This window comes from Coregonus lavaretus (genome assembly GCF_964263955.1).
Source record: "Coregonus lavaretus genome assembly, contig: HAP1_SCAFFOLD_2382, whole genome shotgun sequence".
NCBI lineage: Eukaryota > Metazoa > Chordata > Actinopteri > Salmoniformes > Salmonidae > Coregonus > Coregonus lavaretus.
Window position 1 is genome coordinate 2,227 of NW_028165281.1, and position 20,158 is coordinate 22,384.

Consider the following 20,158-nt stretch of genomic DNA (forward strand, 5'->3'; position numbering starts at 1 on the left):
AGAGCCCTGTGGCTTCAGGCTATTCGGTGTGGGAAAGTGGGAAATGTGGGGATGTGGTGTCCAAGTAGGCTACACATAGCTATGTGTGGGAAACATTTCATCATAGGTAAGACATTTAACTTGTTTGTACAGTCCGTTTGTAAGTCCTCTCACTACTTGTAGCTGTATAGTCTGTTTGTTTGTGTTGTTGGTCTTGGCTAGCTTATTAATGTTCCGGTAGGTAGCTAGCTAGCACTCACTCGCTCAAGTGGCTGCTAGCATTGTCATGAAAAGGGACATGAGGGAAGCACAATATAAAGTGTTTCTAAGTAGTGAGAACTCTAGGGAGCAGGCAATGTTGAAAAGTAATCTTTAGCCATGTTATACTTTTCTTAAATGTAGTTTTGTAATTGACTAAAACAAGCAGACAACAAGAAAATTGCATTTGAAAAAGGTGACATTTTTGCTGTGAGCCAATGGGGTAACCTAGGTAACCACAGGTTGTTTTCCCCACAGGCAGGCAGGGTCACGACATTCTATCTAATACCGACTGGGTCTATAAAGAGTTCGGCCAGGTTTTAGAATGGACACCATGTTAGGTAGTCTTGTGTACAGGTCTCTATTTAACATTCCACTCCTTGCCACTCCTTGTCATTGCCAGACTCAAATATGAACATTCTATCATTAATGAGCTCGAGGAGAAGAGAGTATTTGATCACCCTCACAGCTATCCTTCAATCACAATGATTATGCAGATATTGGAACTGTATCACTAATTTTCCTTTACAGAATGAGTTGGTATCCAGTTGCTAAGCAACCTTTTTTGTTTGTCCAGATGAAACCAGTCCATCAAAAGTTGCTAGCTCAGATCTAAATTCCCAAACTAAATACATACTGCAATTCCAACCACAAAACCTCTAAGCCTCAAAATACAACAGAATAAAACTCCGCGGCAAGCTCCGGCTGGCCTCCTTCAACCACTCCCTGTTCCTCATCACCCCTGGTCCCATATATCCCTGGACTTTGTCACTGGTCTCCCTCCGTCTGATGGCAACACCACCATCCTTACGGTGGTGGATAGGTTTTCCAAAGCCGCCCATTTCATCCCCCTTCCCAAGTTACCCTCAGCCTAGGAGACGGCCCAACTCATGGTACAGCACGTCTTCCGAATTCACGGACTTCCGGTCGACATAGTCTCCGATCGTGGTCCTCAGTTCTCGTCCCAATTCTGGAAGGCGTTCTGCACCCTCATTGGTTCGTCGGCCAGCTTGTCCTCCGGGTTTCATCCTCAATCTAACGGCCAGTCGGAGCGTGCCAATCAGGACCCGGAGACGACTCTTCGGTGCCTCTGCTCGACCAACCCCACCACCTGGAGCCAGCAACTCGTGTGGGTGGAGTGCACCCGGAACACCCTTCTCTGCTCGGGCACTAGTCTCTCGCCCTTCGAGTACTCCGTGAGTTATAGCCCCCACTCTTCCCTGAGCAAGAGGAAGAGGTCAACATACCCTCAGCCCAGAGCCCAGTCCGCTCTTCTTAAAACCACCTCCAGGTATCGTCGACAAGCGAACCGCCACCAAACCCCGGCTCCCCGCTATCATCTCGGGCAGAGGGTATGGCTGTCTACTCGGGATCTGCCCCTCTGGGTGGAGACCTGCAAACTTTCCCCCCATTTCATCAGCCCTTTCCCTGTCTCTAAAAGCCTTGGCCCCTCTGCTGTTCATCTTCTGTTGCCCCGCACCCTCCATATCCATCCTACGTTTCATGTGTCCAAGATAAAACATGTGTCTCACTGTCCTTTGCCTTCTGTTTCCCGTCAAGTCGTGCCAGCGTCTTTCTCCGTGTTGAACCATCTACCTCACGTGTCTGCATCTGGGTCTCATCCTGAGTCATGATACTTCTGGAACCTTTTTAGACATCTATCCAACATATTAGCCCAACACATGATACATTTCTGAAATCATCAAGATGTTTCCTAATCACATACAAAAACAAATATTGATATATTCATAGGAGGCATGACACACATTTGTGTACACTGAGTCAAAATCATATTTTCAGTTTGCATTTGGTAGACTGGGCCAGCAGGTTAGATAAACTGGGACACCATTATTAGTCCGAATTGTACCCCGATGACAATTCAATTACATTTTGATACATTGATCCTTGTGGTATTTTGTAATTGCATTTTGTACGTTTTGCCCATCCCTGCTCCCTGTTTAAAGCTTGCTCCGCCCCACTCTAATATGTCACACCACTGAAGTGATGTGATTTTGATCAGGTGGTTTCTCTGCAATGGCTTAGTCACAATAGTTTAGATTTTCTCTTTCAGAGAACTAAACGAGTCAGGATTAAGCTGTCCCAGTTTATATGATGTCCTGCTCTTTCTGAATTCACCCTACAGTAATTGTAAGAGGTGCATTCTTGTGGATTTTGTCTATTTAATAATACCCTGATATTCCGTAACTGTGCAGTATCATGGTGATCATTGTTTTTGCCCTACTACATCAAATAACCCTAACAATAACGCATTAAATAGATCATATACTTCATAATTTTTAGCACAAACCACACAAAGCAATCTTTTCGCATGCCAGTGCTTTTTATTTATTTACAAAACCACCTGAGGAAGACAGACATAAATTCTATCGAACCTTTTCATTGCACAATTTCTCTCAATCTTTCATTAAAGTATAACGTATTAGTGCAGAATGTAGAAACGGTGAGCGAAAATGCAAATTGTGTATTCCTCATTCAGCAATATAGAGCCTAATATATGAAAATATTGGACGTTTGAATTCTGGTACAGAGTTGCTATCTAAAATAGAAAACTGAGTCTGTATGTATAGTAACACTTAAAACAGTACAGTATACCACCACCAGTACATATCTCCCTACTCTCATCAGTGAATAAAATCAACATTGGAGTAAGAGGGTTTGCATTCTGGGAAATACAGTGAGGGAAAAAAGTATTTGATCCCCTGCTGATTTTGTACGTTGGCCCACTGACAAAGACATGATCAGTCTATAATTTTAATGGTAGGTCTATTTGAACAGTGAGAGACAGAATAACAACAAAAAAATCCAGAAAAACGCATGTCAAAAATGTTATAAATTGATTTGCATTTTAATGAGGGAAATAAGTATTTGACCCCTCTGCAAAACATGACTTAGTACTTGGTGGCAAAACCCTTGTTGGCAATCACAGAGGTCAGACGTTTCTTGTAGTTGGCCACCAGGTCTGCACACATCTCAGGAGGGATTTTGTCCCACTCCTCTTTGCAGATCTTCTCCAAGTCATTAAGGTTTCTAGGCTGACGTTTGGCAACTCGAACCTTCAGCTCCCTCCACAGATATTCTATAGGATTAAAGTCTGGAGACTGGCTAGGCCACTCCAGGACCTTAATGTGCTTCTTCTTGAGCCACTCCTTTGTTGCCTTGGCTGTGTGTTTTGGGTCATTGTCATGCTGGAATACCCATCCACAACCCATTTTCAATGCCCTGGCTGAGGGAAGGAGGTTCTCACCCAAGATTTGATGGTACATGGCCCTGTCCATTGTCCCTTTGATGCGGTGAAGATGTCCTGTCCCCTTAGCAGAAAAACACCCCCAAAGCATAATGTTTCCACCTCCATGTTTGACGTGGGGATGGTGTTCTTGGGGTCATAGGCAGCATTCCTCTTCCTCCAAATACGGCGAGTTGAGTTGATGCCAAAGAGCTCGATTTTGGTCTCATCTGACCACAACACTTTCACCCAGTTCTCCTCTGAATCATTCAGATGTTCATTGGCAAACTTCAGACGGGCCTGTATATGTGCTTTCTTGAGCAGGGGGACCATGCGGGCGCTGCAGGATTTCAGTCCTTCACGGCGTAGTGTGTTACCAATTGTTTTCTTGGTGACTATGGTCCCAGCTGCCTTGAGATCATTGACAAGATCCTCCCGTGTAGTTCTGGGCTGATTCCTCACCATTCTCATTATCATTGCAACTCCACAAGGTGAGATCTTGCATGGAGCCCCAGGCCGAGGGAGATTGACAGTTATTTTGTGTTTCTTCCATTTGCGAATAATCGCACCAACTGTTGTCACCTTCTCACCAAGCTGCTTGGCGATGGTCTTGTAGCCCATTCCAGCCTTGTGTAGGTCTACAATCTTGTCCCTGACATCCTTGGAGAGCTATTTGGTCTTGGCCATGGTGGAGAGTTTGGAATCTGATTGATTGATTGCTTCTGTGGACAGGTGTCTTTTATACAGGTAACAAGCTGAGATTAGGAGCACTCCCTTTAAGAGTGTGCTCCTAATCTCAGCTCGTTACCTGTATAAAAGACACCTGGGAGCCAGAAATCTTTCTGATTGAGAGGGGGTCAAATACTTATTTCCCTCATTAAAATGCAAATCAATTTATAACATTTTTGACATGCGTTTTTCTGGATTTCTTTGTTGTTATTCTGTCTCTCACTGTTCAAATAAACCTACCATTAAAATTATAGACTGATCATTTCTTTGTCAGTGGGCAAATGTACAAAATCAGCAGGGGATCAAATACTTTTTTCCCTCACTGTACACAAAAATCAAATACTAGCCTCCGCTTGATGCAACATCAAACCAGGAGTCAGGAACATAAAAATTCATTATGTACACAGTATCTACACAATATCCAGTGTCAACAATAGAACGGCCATTTTCAAAACATATCAGCATGCTGTCCAATTTGTATTGCAGAAACCTCAGCATACTTCAATTCTACAGAAACATTTGACAAATAAATGAATACACATATACTGTACACAACTAGTATCGATATCATGCATCCACACATTGAACAGAGCAAACGTTCAGCCACAGGCTGACTACACTAATAGGTGCAATAAACGCATGCAACCAAAAGGTTTGTCATACGCTGCGTCCCAAATGGTACCCTATTCCCTATATAGTGCACTACTTTTGACGGTTTAAGTTGCCATTTGGTACTCAGACATAGACATGGCATTCCCCCTCTGACAGCTACTCAAGTAGCTGACAAACATTCAGGAACAACATCATCCACCTCTGACAGCTACTCAAGTAGCTGACATAAACATTCAGGAACAACATCATCCACCTCTGACAGCTACTCAAGTAGCTGACATAAACATACAGAGAGGGAAAGGGAGCGTGAAAGAGAGAGAGAGAGATCACAGTGATTACTTGTACATGAAGGCATTGGTTACTGGACATCTTTGGTTTCAAAGCCAGGCCATCGATGCACAAGCTTTAACAAACAGTAGGTTTATCACGTGGACAGCATTCCTACATTTCACAAGAGCTGTGCAATGCAGGTGTGAGCATGAATCTAACATTAATGGATGTTTCCCACTCAATGTTCTTGTAATTACAACGTCATGAAGATCAACACGTAATCCACTGAAGTGTCCACAAGCTGTAAATAAAGTGTAAAAAACTGAACTTTTCAATACCCCAACTAGATCAAATTGAGTTACAGAAACTACATTACCACACAGCCACCACCCCCCACTCCTCTCTCCCCCTCCCTATCTCCTAATTCCCCCTCCCTCTCTAATCCCTCCTTCTCTCTCCCCCTCCCTCTCTCTTCAAACCTCAGCCCCCTGCCCTTGAGACAGCTGACCAGACCATATACTCCCATCTGACCCCAGATGACCAATAGACTCTGTAGAAAGAACTGACTTCTGATCAGATTCTGAATTTGACCCAAACTCTGAATGACCATTAGGCTCTGTAGTAAGAACTGACGTCTGATCAAATACTGAATTTGACCCAAACTCTAGTTGCGACTTCTGACTGGAGTCTGAATTTTGATTGGTCTCTGGGTTGGGTCTTGACTCAGAGCCAGGACTCTGATTGGTCTCTGTGGTTCTGTGTGTGTGCTGCTGATAGGACGAGCCCAGCTCCTTCCACTTAATGCGATTGGCTGCTATCCCATCAACCATAGGCTTCAGCTTCACGTTTAGCTTCACCAGAGCCTAGAGGGGAGACAGTGTGGGAGACTGACTTAGAAGGGGCTGTATCATATACACACATATGCTAATTTCATACAGGAGGACTGAAAAAGGGATAAAATAAAGTCATTTCAGAAGACATCATACTGTGAAAACATACAGGTACAGGCTAAATGAATGTACATAGATTTTATTGCATTGGAGTCCTCCTTTAACTTGGTGTTTCAGTAACAGACAGCACAGGTGAGTCCCTTACCTGGTAGAGGGGCTGACAGATCCCATCTATCCACTCCAACTGTAGGGCGGGCAGCTCGTCTTTTCGATTACGGTCAAAGATGGCCTGGAGAGAGAGAGAGAGAGAGAGAGAGATTTTACATTTGGTTAGAAATTCAAAAGGAAATTATCTCAACTGAGAAAAATGTCCTCCTGTGTGCTACCTATATCCCCCCACTAGAATCCCCATACTTTAATGAAGACAGTTTCTCCATCCTGGAGAGGGAAATCAATCATTTCCAGACCCAGGGACATGTACTAGTCTATGGCGACCTAAATGCCAGAACTGGACAAGAACCTGACACCCTCAGCACACAGGGGGACAAGCACCTACCTGGAGGTGACAGCATTCCCTCCCCCATATGCCCCCCTAGGCACAACTACGACAACATAACCAACAAAAACGGGTCACGACTCCTGCAGCTCTGTCGCACACTGGGTATGTACATAGTCAATGGTAGGCTTCGAGGGGACTCCTATGGTAGGTACACCTATAGCTCATCTCTTGGCAGTAGTACTGTAGACTACTTTATCACTGACCTCAACCCAGAGTCTCTCAGAGCGTTCACAGTCAGCCCACTGACACCCCTATCAGACCACAGCAAAATCACAGTCTACTTGAACAGAGCAATACACAATCATGAGGCATCAAAGCCAAAGGAACTGAATAATATTAAGAAATGCTATAGATGGAAGGAAAGTAGTGTTGAAACCTACCAAAAAACAATTAGGAAACAACAAATTCAATCCATTCTAGACAACTTCCTGGACAAAACGTTCCACTGTAATAGTGAAGGTGTAAACTTGGCAGTAGAAAACCTAAACAGTATATTTGACCTCTCAGCTTCCCTATCAAATCTAAAAATCTCTAACAGAAAACCAAAGAAAAGTAATAACAGTGATAAATGGTTTGATGAAGAATGCAAAAACCTAAGAAAGAAATTGAGAAACCTATCCAACCAAAAACATAGAGACCCAGAAAACCTGAGCCTACGCCTTCACTATGGTGAATCACTAAAACAATACAGAAATACACTACGGAAAAAGAAGGAACAGCATGTCAGAAATCAGCTCAATGTAATTGAAGAATCCATAGACTCTAACCACTTCTGGGAAAATTGGAAAACACTAAACAAACAACAACACGAAGAGCTATCTATCCAAAACGGAGATGTATGGGTAAACCACTTCTCCAATCTTTTTGGTCCTATAACAGAGAACAAACAGCAAAAAAATATACATGATCAAATGCAAATCTTAGAATCAACTATTAAAGACTACCAGAACCCACTGGATTCTCCAATTACATTGAATGAACTACAGGACAAAATACAAACCCTCCAACCCAAAAAGTCCTGTGGTGTTGATGGTATCCTCAATGAAATGATAAAATATACAGACCACAAATTTCAATTAGCTATACTTAAACTCTTTAACATCATCCTTAGCTCTGGCATCTTCCCCAATATTTGGAACCAAGGACTGATAATAATTATATATCCCCAATAATTACCGTGGGATATGCGTCAACAGTAACCTTGGGAAAATCCTCAGCATTATCATTAACAGCAGACTAGTTCATTTCCTCAGTGAAAACAATGTAATGAGCAAATGTCAAATTGGCTTTTTACCAAATTACCGTACGACAGACCACGTATTCACCCTGCACACCCTAATTGACAAACAAACAAACCAAAACAAAGGCAAAGTCTTCTCATGCTTTGTTGATTTCAAAAAAGCTTTTGACTCAATTTGGCATGAGGGTCTGCTATACAAATTGATGGAAAGTGGGGTTGGGGGAAAAACATACGACATTATAAAATCCATGTACACAAACAACAAGTGTGCGGTTAAAATTGGCAAAAAACACACACATTTCTTTCCACAGGGCCGTGGGGTGAGACAGGGATTCAGTTTAAGCCCCACCCTCTTCAACATATATATCAACGAATTGGCGAGGGCACTAGAACAGTCTGCAGCACCCGGCCTCACCCTACTAGAATCTGAAGTCAAATGTCTTCTGTTTGCTGATGATCTGGTGCTTCTGTCACCAACCAAGGAGGGCCTACAGCAGCACCTAGATCTTCTGCACAGATTCTGTCAGACCTGGGCCCTGACAGTAAATCTCAGTAAGACAAAAATAATGGTGTTCCAAAAAAGGTCCAGTTGCCAGGACCACAAATACAAATTCCATCTAGACACCGTTGCCCTAGAGCACACAAAAAACTATACATACCTCGGCCTAAACATCAGCGCCACAGGTAACTTCCACAAAGCTGTGAACGATCTGAGAGACAAGGCAAGAAGGGCCTTCTATGCCATCAAAAGGAACATAAAATTTGACATACCAATTAGGATCTGGCTAAAAATACTTGAATCAGTTATAGAACCCATTGCCCTTTATGGTTCTGAGGTCTGGGGTCCGCTCACCAACCAAGAATTCACAAAATGGGACAAACACCAAATTGAGACTCTGCATGCAGAATTCTGCAAAAACATCCTCCGTGTACAACGTAAAACACCAAATAATGCATGCAGAGCAGAATTAGGCCAATACCCGCTAATTATCAAAATCCAGAAAAGAGCCGTTAAATTCTATAACCACTTAAAAGGAAGCGATTCCCAAACCTTCCATAACAAAGCCATCACCTACAGAGAGATGAACTTGGAGAAGAGTCCCCTAAGTAAGCTTGCCCTGGGGCTCTGTTCACAAACACAAACAGACCCCACACAGCCCAGGACAACAACAACAACAACAACACAATTAGACCCAACCAAACAATTAGACCCAACCAAATCATGAGAAAACAAAAAGAGAATTACTTGACACATTGGAAAGAACAAACAAAAAAACAGAGCAAACTAGAATGCTATTTGGCCCTAAACAGAGAGTACACAGTGGCAGAATACCTGACCACTGTGACTGACCCAAACTTAAGGAAAGCTTTGACTATGTACAGACTCAGTGAGCATAGCCTTGCTATTGAGAAAGGCCGCCGTAGGCAGACCTGGCTCTCAAGAGAAGACAGGCTATGTGCACACTGCCCACAAAATGAGGTGGAAACTGAGCTGCACTTCCTAACCTCCTGCCAAATGTATGACCATATTAGAGACACATATTTCCCTCAGATTACAGCGATCCACAAAGAATTTGAAAACAAACCCAATTTTGATAAACTCCCTTATCTACTGGGTGAAAAACCACAGTGTGTCATCACAGCTGCAAGATTTGTGACCTGTTGCCACAAGAAAAGTGCAACCAGTGAAGAACAAACACATTGTAAATACAACCCATATTTATGTTTATTTATTTTCCCATTTGTACTTAACTATTTGCACATTGTTACAACACTGTATATATACATAATATGACATTTGAAATGTCTTTATTCTTTTGAAACTTCTGAGTGTAATGTTTACTGTTAATATTTATTGTTTATTTCACTTTTGTTTACTATCTACTTCACTTGCTTTGGCAATGTTAACACACGTTTCCCATGCCAATAAAGCCCTTAAATGAAATTAGAGAGAGAGAGAGAGAGAGAGAGAGAGAGAGAGAGAGAGAGAGAGAGAGAGAGAGAGAGAGAGAGAGATGAGAGAGAGAGAGAGAGAGAGAGAGAGAGAGAGAGAGAGAGAGAGAGAGAGAGAGAGAGAGAGAGAGAGAGAGAGAGAGAGAGAGAGAGAGAGAGAGAGAGAGAGAGAGAGAGAGAGAGAGAGAGAGAGAGAGAGAGAGAGAGAGAGAGAGAGAGAGAGAGAGAGAGAGAAGAGAGAGAGAGAGAGAGAGAGAGAGAGAGACTGCTGTTACAGTATCATCCACCATGAAAGGCACTCCTAATCACTTAACTAGCTTTAGTCATTTCATCCCAACAGTTGAATATCAAAAGAAAGAACTCCCCACATCAAGGCTAACTTTTGGGAACCAAAGGGGATAGAAAGATACTGAGAATCAGCAGAACGAAATATAAAAGTTTACTTCCTAAATGCTGTGCAGGCGAAAGTTGCATTGATGGTGTTTGGACACAAGTGAATCAAGGTAGTAGTGGATGGAGCACTAATATCAAAGTTGATGATCTGACTTTGAAGGGAAGTTTATTTTGAAGGGAGGTGTAGTTGGAAGGGAAGTGAAGTTTAAAATGAAGTGTAGTTTGAAGGGAAGTGTAGTTTGAAGGGAAGTGTAGTTTGAAGGGAAGTATGGTTTGAAGGGAAGTGTAGTTTGAAGGGAAGTGTAGTGTGAAGGGAAGTATAGTTTGAAGGGAAGTGTTACAATAGTACTGTGTACTGCTTACCGCTGGAGTCAACTTGAGCTCAGACCTCTCCCTGTCACCTTGCTCGAAAAACTCACTGGTCACCAACTCCGCAACCTGCAGGGGGATTTCAACGTTATGTCAATGATGTCAATGATGACCCTATAGGCCCTGGTCAAAACGAGTACACTATAAAGGGATTAGGGTGCCATTTGGGACACAGCCAGAAGTTTTGTAAAGTTTCACCTGTTTGGAGATCTCCCAGGGGCGAGTCACTGCACCCAAGTCACATGCTGTCATCAGCATAGACCTGGTGAAGAAAGGGGTCAGGGGTTGTTTAGAACCAAAACAAGTCTCCACATAAGGAGATTGTTGACAATTTGTTCAATAAATAAGTAATAAAGATGGAAGGACCTGAGAAGTTCTCTGTGAGACTCGTCTGTCCAGCTGAACTCTCCAGACAGAACACAGTCAAAGAACTTGCTCCTCCGCCTGTTTAGGAGCATAGATAGAGTCACAAAACAGATACAAGGAAAAGGAGGGGGGTTCAATGGCAAGCAGATGGGAGGTAGCCTGAGTGCCGGCCTGTTTGTGCTATCATGTCAGCTACTTGTCACTCATTATCATGCCAATTTGGCTTGACAATGAGCAATGGAGTTGGCAAGAGCACAAACAGATCTGGGACCAGGCTAGTAGTGATTATTAAAGATATAAAAATCAAGTATCTCTTCTACAACTGTATGTGGAAGTTGGAAGACTTACTGGAAGTGCAGGGTGAGGTCAGTAGAGAGGATGGCTTGTTTCAGCAGCTGCATCATACTACTGTACTCTTTGGAACACAGGTTGGCAAAGATATTATGACCCTGTTGGAAAACATGAGAAAAATACATATTTTCAGGTAATAAATGGGTGGTGAATGTCAAGATTGAGCAATAAATGGAAGCTCTTAAGTAAAGGTGATGGTAGCCAAGGTCACCTCACTCTGTAGGATCATGACTGCATGGTTGAAGTGATGGTGTTCCAGGGTGGCTGATGTCCCGTAGAGCAGGGCCAGAGCAGAGCCAGTCCTGTAGGAAGCAGCAGAGGGACGGTCAACTGATTGCACTAATTGATTGATTGAATAACAGAGAGATGGACGGACAGGCAGGTGGACGTGCAGATAGATTGACTCACTGACTGACTGGTTGATCAGACTAATATTTTTTTTTTTTTACATTTCTCTGTGGGGCTCAGCCGAGGTGACTCACTTGGCCTGGAAGGCGTTGTTGGTGCCACGGTGGTCTAAGTCATGGCAGAGACAACCCACCATCAATGCCAGGGTCTCCGCATCCGACAGAACATCCTGGAAACCAGCCGTCTGCGGACACAGAGGTATGGAAGTATGGAGGTATGGAAACCAGCCGTCTGCGGACACAGAGGTATGGAAGTATGGAGGTATGGAAACCAGCCGTCTGCGGACACAGAGGTATGGAAGTATGGAGGTATGGAAACCAGCCGTCTGCGGACACAGAGGTATGGAAGTATGGAGGTATGGAAACCAGCCGTCTGCGGACACAGAGGTATGGAAGTATGGAGGTATGGAAACCAGCCGTCTGCGGACACAGAGGTATGGAAGTATGGAGGTATGGAAACCAGCCGTCTGCGGACACAGAGGTATGGAAGTATGGAGGTATGGAAACCAGCCGTCTGCGGACACAGAGGTATGGAAGTATGGAGGTATGGAAACCAGCCGTCTGCGGACACAGAGGTATGGAAGTATGGAGGTATGGAAACCAGCCGTCTGCGGACACAGAGGTATGGAAGTATGGAGGTATGGAAACCAGCCGTCTGCGGACACAGAGGTATGGAAGTATGGAGGTATGGAAACCAGCCGTCTGCGGACACAGAGGTATGGAAGTATGGAGGTATGGAAACCAGCCGTCTGCGGACACAGAGGTATGGAAGTATGGAGGTATGGAAACCAGCCGTCTGCGGACACAGAGGTATGGAAGTATGGAGGTATGGAAACCAGCCGTCTGCGGACACAGAGGTATGGAAGTATGGAGGTATGGAAACCAGCCGTCTGCGGACACAGAGGTATGGAAGTATGGAGGTATGGAAACCAGCCGTCTGCGGACACAGAGGTATGGAAGTATGGAGGTATGGAAACCAGCCGTCTGCGGACACAGAGGTATGGAAGTATGGAGGTATGGAAACCAGCCGTCTGCGGACACAGAGGTATGGAAGTATGGAGGTATGGAAACCAGCCGTCTGCGGACACAGAGGTATGGAAGTATGGAGGTATGGAAACCAGCCGTCTGCGGACACAGAGGTATGGAAGTATGGAGGTATGGAAACCCAGCCGTCTGCGGACACAGAGGTATGGAAGTATGGAGGTATGGAAACCAGCCGTCTGCGGACACAGAGGTATGGAAGTATGGAGGTATGGAAACCAGCCGTCTGCGGACACAGAGGTATGGAAGTATGGAGGTATGGAAACCAGCCGTCTGCGGACACAGAGGTATGGAAGTATGGAGGTATGGAAACCAGCCGTCTGCGGACACAGAGGTATGGAAGTATGGAGGTATGGAAACCAGCCGTCTGCGGACACAGAGGTATGGAAGTATGGAGGTATGGAAACCAGCCGTCTGCGGACACAGAGGTATGGAAGTATGGAGGTATGGAAACCAGCCGTCTGCGGACACAGAGGTATGGAAGTATGGAGGTATGGAAACCAGCCGTCTGCGGACACAGAGGTATGGAAGTATGGAGGTATGGAAACCAGCCGTCTGCGGACACAGAGGTATGGAAGTATGGAGGTATGGAAACCAGCCGTCTGCGGACACAGAGGTATGGAAGTATGGAGGTATGGAAACCAGCCGTCTGCGGACACAGAGGTATGGAAGTATGGAGGTATGGAAACCAGCCGTCTGCGGACACAGAGGTATGGAAGTATGGAGGTATGGAAACCAGCCGTCTGCGGACACAGAGGTATGGAAGTATGGAGGTATGGAAACCAGCCGTCTGCGGACACAGAGGTATGGAAGTATGGAGGTATGGAAACCAGCCGTCTGCGGACACAGAGGTATGGAAGTATGGAGGTATGGAAACCAGCCGTCTGCGGACACAGAGGTATGGAAGTATGGAGGTATGGAAACCAGCCGTCTGCGGACACAGAGGTATGGAAGTATGGAGGTATGGAAACCAGCCGTCTGCGGACACAGAGGTATGGAAGTATGGAGGTATGGAAGTATGGAAACTGCTTGTGTCCCAAATGGCACTCTATTCAGACCCCTCCACTTTTTCCAGATTTTGTTATGTTACAGAATTATTCTAAAATGGATAAAATAAAATAAATCCTCATTAATATACACACAATACCCCATAATGACAAAACAATAACAGGTTTGTAGAAATTCTTGCATATTTATTAAAAATAAAAAACAGATATACCTTATTTACATAAGTATTCAGACCCTTTGCTATGAGACTCGAAATTGAGCTCAGGTGCATCCTGTTTCCATTGACCATCCTTGAGATGTTTCTAAAACTTGATTGGAGTCCATCTGTGGTAAATTAAATTGATTGGACAATATTTGGAAAGGCACACACCTGTCTATATAAGGTCCCACAGATATAAGGTCCCACAGTGCATGTCAGAGCAAAAACCAAGCCGAGGTCGAAGGAATTGGCCGTAGAGCTCCGATACAGGATTGTGTTGAGGCACAGATCTGGGGAGTGTATCAAAACATTTATGCAGCATTGAAGGTCCCCAAGAACACAGTGGCCTCCATCATTCTTAAATGGAAGAAGTTCAGAACCACCAAGACTCTTCCAAGACTCTTCCTAAAGCTGGCCGCCCGGCCAAACTGAGCAATCGGGGGAGAAGGGCCTTGGTCAGGGAGGTGACCAAGAACCCGATGGTCACTCTGACAGAGCTCTAAGGTTCCTCTGTGGAGATTGGAGAATCTTCCAGAAGGACAACCATCTCTGCAGCACTCCACCAATCAGACCTTTATGGTAGAGTGGCCAGACGGAAGCCACTCCTCAGTAAAAGGCACATGACAGCCCGCTTGGAGTTTGCCAAAAGGCTGTCAGACCATGAGAAACAAGATTCTCTGGTCTGATGAAACCAAGATTGAACTCTTTGGCCTGAATGCCAAGCGTCACGTCTGGAGGAAACCTGGCACCATCCCTACGGTGAAGCATGGTGGTGGCAGCATCATGCTGTGGGGATGTTTTTCAGTGGCAGGGACTGGGAGACTAGTCAGGATTGAGGGAAAGATTAACGGAGCAAAGTACAGAGAGATCCTTGATGAAAACCTGCTCCAGAGTGCTCAGGACCTCAGACTGGGGTGAAGGTTCACCTTCCAACAGGACAACGACCCTAAGCACACAGCCAAGATAATGCAGGAGTGGATTCGGGACAAGTCTCTGAATATCCTTGAGTGGCCCAGCCAGAGCCCAGACGAACCCGATTGAACATCTCTGGAGAGACCTGAAAATAGCTGTGCATCCAACCTGACAGAGCTTGAGAGGATCTACAGAGAAGAATGGGAGAAACTCACCAAAAACAGGTGTGCCAAGCTTGTAGCGTCATACCCAAGAAGACTCGAGGCTGTAATCGCTGCCAAAGGTGCTTCAACAAAGTACTGAGTAAAGGGTTTGAATATTTATGTAAATATGATATTGCTGTTTTTTAATTTTTTTTATACATTTGCTAAAATTGAAAGAAAAAACAGTTTTTGCTTTGTCATTATTGGGTATTGTGTGTAGATTGATGAGGGGGGAAAAACAATTGAATCCATTTTAGAATAAGGCTGTAACATAACAAAATGTGGAAAAAGTAGTACCACTTAGTCTACTTTTGTCCCATCCCTTGTCAAAAGTGGTGCAAAAAATAGGTAATTTGGGACAGAACCATTGACTCCTTTAATTGGTTAACTTTTACTTTAATCGGCTTAGTGAAGAAACAAATTGAGGAACAATGTGAACAAAACAGTTTCATTATACAATACACCATTTCTTTTTTTTATATAGGGCCAAATAAGGGTTATTTGGCTTGCAACCATACCAGACCCCTTTTTGGTGCCTTCGGAAAGTATTCATACCCCTTGACTTATTCCACATTTTGTTGTGTTACAGCCTGAATTCAAAATTGATTAAATTGAGATTTTGTGTCACTTGCCTACACACAATACCCCATAATGTAAAAGTGGAATTATGTTTTTTGAAACTTTTACAAATTAATAAAACATTTAAGGCTACACACAAGTAACAAAGTGGAAACATGTTTTTATGAATTTTTTTCTCTCAAATGTATTGAAAATGAAATACAGAAATACTGTAGTATTCACACTGCTGAGTCAATACATGTTAGAAACACCTTTGGCAGCGATTACAGCTGTGAGTCTTTCTGGGTAAGTCTCTAAGAGCTTTGCAAACCTGGATTGTACAATATTTGCACATTATTCTTTTTTAAATTATTCAAGCTCTGTCAAGCTGGTTGTTGATCATTGCTAGACAGCCATTTTCAAGTCTTGCCATAGTTTTTCAAGCCAATTTAAGTCAAAAGTTAGGCCACTCAGGAACATTCAATGTCGTATTGGTAAGCAATTCTAGTGTATATTTGACATAGTGTTTTAGGTTATTGTCCTGCTCAAAGGTGAATTTGATTCCCAGTGTCTGTTGGAAAGCAGACTGAACCAGGTTTTCCTCTAGGATTTTGCCTGTGCTTAGCTCTATTCCGTTTGTTTTTATCCTAAAAAACTACCTAGTCCTTGCCGATGACAAGTATACCCATAACATGATGCAGCCACCACCATGCTTGAAAATATGAACTTTATGGATAATTAATAATAATAATTGATTGGATGTCAGTGGTACTCAGTGATGTGTTGTGTTGGATTTGCCCCCAAACATAACGCTTCGTATTCAGGACATAAAGTTCATGCCACATTTTTTGCAGTTTTACTTTAGTGCATTATTGCAAACAGGGTGCATGTTTTGGAATATGTTTTATTCTGTACAGGATTCCTTCTTTTCACTCTGCCATTTAGGTTAGTATTGTGGAGCCTTTAAACTCTGTAAAGTCCCCATTGGCCTCATGGTGAAATCCCTGAGCGGTTTCCTTCCTCTCCGGCAATTGAGTTAGGAAGAATGCATGTATCTTTGTAGTGACTGGGTGTATTGAGACACCATCCAAAGTGTAATTAATAACTTCACCATGCTCAAAGGGATATTCAATGTCTTCTTTTTTTTTACCCATCTACTAATAGGTGCCCTTTGCGAGGCATTGGAAAACCTCCCTGGTCTTTGTGGCTGAATCTGTGTTTGAAATTCACTGCTCGACTGAGGGACCTTAAAGATAATTATATGTGTGGGGTACAGAGATGAGGTAGTCATTAAAAAATCATGTTAAACACTAGTATTGCACACAGAGTGAGTCCATGCAACTTATTATGTGACTTGTTAAGCACATTTTTACTCCTGAACTTATTTAGGCTTGCCATAACAAAGGGGTTGAATACTTATTGACTCAAGACATTTCAGCCTTCAATGTTTTATTAATTTCTAAAAGTTTCAAAAAACATAACTCCACTTTGACATTATGGGGTATTGTGTGTAGGCAAGTGACACAAAATCTTAATTTAATCAATTTTAAATTCAGGCTGTAACACAACAAAATGTGGAAAAAGTCAAGGGGTGTGAATACTTGATGAAGGCAGTGTAGAACCCTTTTTTGAATGTTCTATAAAGAACCATGTTCATAAGGTTTTAAATTGAATCTTTATGGTGCTATAACCCTTTCCTAAGGTTCTACAAAGAACCATTAAAATAAGGTTATATGTAGCACCAAAAAGGGTTCCGCTATGCTTACAACAATTTTTGGTGCTATTGAGAACGCTTTTTAATGGTTCTTTATAGAACCTTTATGGAGAAAGGTTCTTTATAGAACCATTCTCAATCTCAAAGGTTCTACAAAGAACCTTTTGAAGAGCCATACATGGTGTTATATTCTGGTTAGTCAGTGTTAATTCACAAGATGAATCAGGTGTGCTAGCTCTGGAACAGCTGGGGGTCCCTGAGGAGAGAATTGAGATCGTCTGACTTAGTCAACAGTTCTCAATTGACACAAGGCCTTACGTGAGTCTTTTGCAAGACACTGTTACTGGCCATAGTCAAATTTGACATGTAATGATATAACACAACAGATTAGATAAACTGGAATGACACCCTCACTCACGGTTACACAAAAAGAGCTTTGAGCAAACCACGCCCCTACATTTCTATTATCACTAAAAGATGAAAGAACCCTTTCCTGAACTGCAATGAACCATTGAAGGGCTCAACAGGATCTTTGAGTCATTAAGGTTCGGTTCCACATAGAACCATCAACCTTACCAAAGAACCCTTGAGGAACCCTATTTTCTAAGTGTGTACATAGAGCATTTTTCATTGTGTTGACTCACTGTGATCATGACGAACATGCACTGGCACACGTTGAAGGCATGCCTCCAGTTATGGTATGCCACCGTGCGATAGTTCTTCCTCACCGTCAACAGCCAGCGACACAGGACCTGAGAGGGAGGAGGGACAATCATAAGGAATCAATGTTTGTTTTGCTGTTGTTCTCATATCAGGTGTTACTGTAAGATGTCACCAAGAGAGTTATTCAAAAATAAGATAAATAGGGTTGCAAAATTTCGGTACTCCCAAAATTCCCAAGATTTACAGAAACCCCAGTTGGAAGATTCCTGGAATCAGGACAGAATAACCAGGAACTCTACTATACTCCAACCAGGATTTCTGGAAAGCCTAGGGATTTTGGAAAAGTTGCTGGAATTTTCCAACCCTGGAGAGAAATATGAAAGCCTCTCCATTATCCCTCATTGTTGACCTCATTGTTGACCTCATTGTTGACCTCACTCACGTCATAGTCAATCTTAAACTTCTGGACGGCTCCGAGTTCCAGAAACATCCGGAGGGAGGCAGTGATCATGGCATCGTTGTCCAATGAGAAGTCGTTGAAGTGGAACTCTTCGATACCCAGCTCACTGCTCAGAGGGATCTTAGCAGCCTGAGTGAGTAGAACGTGAGGGTGAATATTGAGCGTCCTAGTAGGTGAACTGTGGTTCCTATTGAATACACCCCTGGGCAAGTAACTAGGTGAGTTCTACATGGACACCTGTTTCGATTACTATCTTGTAGTTTTGTAGTGGTTATTTTCCTATTTCTTCTACATGTAATGTAACTCTCAGACATACCTTGAGTCTGTCCACCTCTACCTTGGAGCATGTGGCGTGATAGGACAGCATCTGAGGGAGGAGAAAACATCATCATTGATCTCATGGTCTCTCACTCTCCTCTCTCTCTCTCTCTCTCTCTCTCTCTCTCTCTCTCTCTCTCTCTCTCTCTCTCTCTCTCTCTCTCTCTCTCTCTCTCTCTCTCTCTCTCTCTCTCTCTCTCTCTCTCTCTCTCTCTCTCTCTCTCTCTCTGCTCATGAACCTCTCTGGCCCCCTGCAGGTGAGTGTGGGACATGCATGATGATATGGGCTCTGGCGCAAAGTAATGCACTATATAGGGAATAGGATGCCATTGGGGATGCAGCCACAGACTCAATATTGTCTTCTTCACACTACTCATGACTGCATTTTACAGTATGATCCTCTACTGCCCGAGCCGATCATTCACATTTATATTCAGCACACAGGGTTCTGCTCTCCCACCATAAATATTTCAGTTATTTTCAGTATTTCCAAAGAGGAGATGCTGTCACAAAACGATTGCACACTGCAAAAAATGTCAGGAGTAAAACTATACTGGTATATCGCCTGTCATCAAGTCTGATATGCGGTTTAACCACATTACCTCCACTGTTTCATAAAGCACTCTGAGGACCATACATTCAGACAAACAGACAGACAGACAGACAGTGGAGCCCAAAGCCCAACAACTAGACTCTAAAATCATATAGCTAGCTAACATTTACATTTTAGTCATTTACCAGACGCTGTCTTCCAGAGCGACTTAGAGTTAGTGCAGCGACTTACAGTTAGTGCAATCATCTTAAGATATCTAGGTGGGACAACCACATATCTCAGTCATAGTAAGTACATTTTCCTCAATAACGTAATTATCAGCAAAGTCAGTGCTAGTAACTATCAGTAAAGTCAGTGCTAGCAACTATCAGTAAAGTCAGAGCTAGTAGCTATCAGTAAAGTCAGAGCTAGTAACTATCAGTAAAGTCAGTGCTAGTAACTATCAGTAAAGTCAGTGCTAGTATCTATCAGTAAAATCAGTGTTAGTAGCTATCGGTAAAGTCAGAGCTAGTAGCTATCAGTAAAGTCAGTGATAGTAGCTATCAGTAAAGTCAGTGCTAGTAGCAATCAGTAAAGTCAGTGCCAGTAACTATCAGTAAAGTCAGAGCTAGTAACTATCAGTAAAGTCAGTGCTAGTAGCTATCAGTAAAGTCAGTGATATTAATTATCTGTAAAGTCAGTGCTAGTAACTATCAGTAAAGTTAGTGCTAGTAGCTATCAGTAAAGTCAGTGCTAGTAACTATCAGTAAAGTCAATGCTAGTAACTATCAGTAAAGTCAGAGCTTGTAGCTATCAGTAAAGTCAGTGCTAGTAGCTATCAGTAAAGTCAGTGCTAGTAACTATCAGTAAAGTCAGTGTTAGTAGCTATCAGTAAAGTCAGTGCTAGTAACTATCAGTAAAGTCCGTGCT

General features: G+C 43.2%; 1 protein-coding gene across 1 annotated transcript in view; it reads right to left on the reverse strand.

The window, feature by feature from the left end:
* Nucleotides 1–1,103: 1,103 nt before the first annotated feature.
* LOC311116021 (dual 3',5'-cyclic-AMP and -GMP phosphodiesterase 11A-like) overlaps nucleotides 1,104–20,158 on the reverse strand; it is a gene marked incomplete at both ends in the record, with an annotated part of 31,228 nt that continues 12,173 nt past the window's right edge. Inside the window, 12 exons of the mRNA XM_084191148.1 lie at nucleotides 1,104–1,348; nucleotides 5,775–5,955; nucleotides 6,188–6,271; nucleotides 10,491–10,565; nucleotides 10,695–10,758; nucleotides 10,863–10,940; nucleotides 11,211–11,311; nucleotides 11,425–11,515; nucleotides 11,696–11,805; nucleotides 17,900–18,007; nucleotides 18,361–18,507; nucleotides 18,695–18,745. Coding sequence (XP_084047274.1) covers nucleotides 1,104–1,348; nucleotides 5,775–5,955; nucleotides 6,188–6,271; nucleotides 10,491–10,565; nucleotides 10,695–10,758; nucleotides 10,863–10,940; nucleotides 11,211–11,311; nucleotides 11,425–11,515; nucleotides 11,696–11,805; nucleotides 17,900–18,007; nucleotides 18,361–18,507; nucleotides 18,695–18,745 — 1,335 coding nt within the window. The remainder of the gene's footprint in view (nucleotides 1,349–5,774; nucleotides 5,956–6,187; nucleotides 6,272–10,490; nucleotides 10,566–10,694; nucleotides 10,759–10,862; nucleotides 10,941–11,210; nucleotides 11,312–11,424; nucleotides 11,516–11,695; nucleotides 11,806–17,899; nucleotides 18,008–18,360; nucleotides 18,508–18,694; nucleotides 18,746–20,158) is intronic.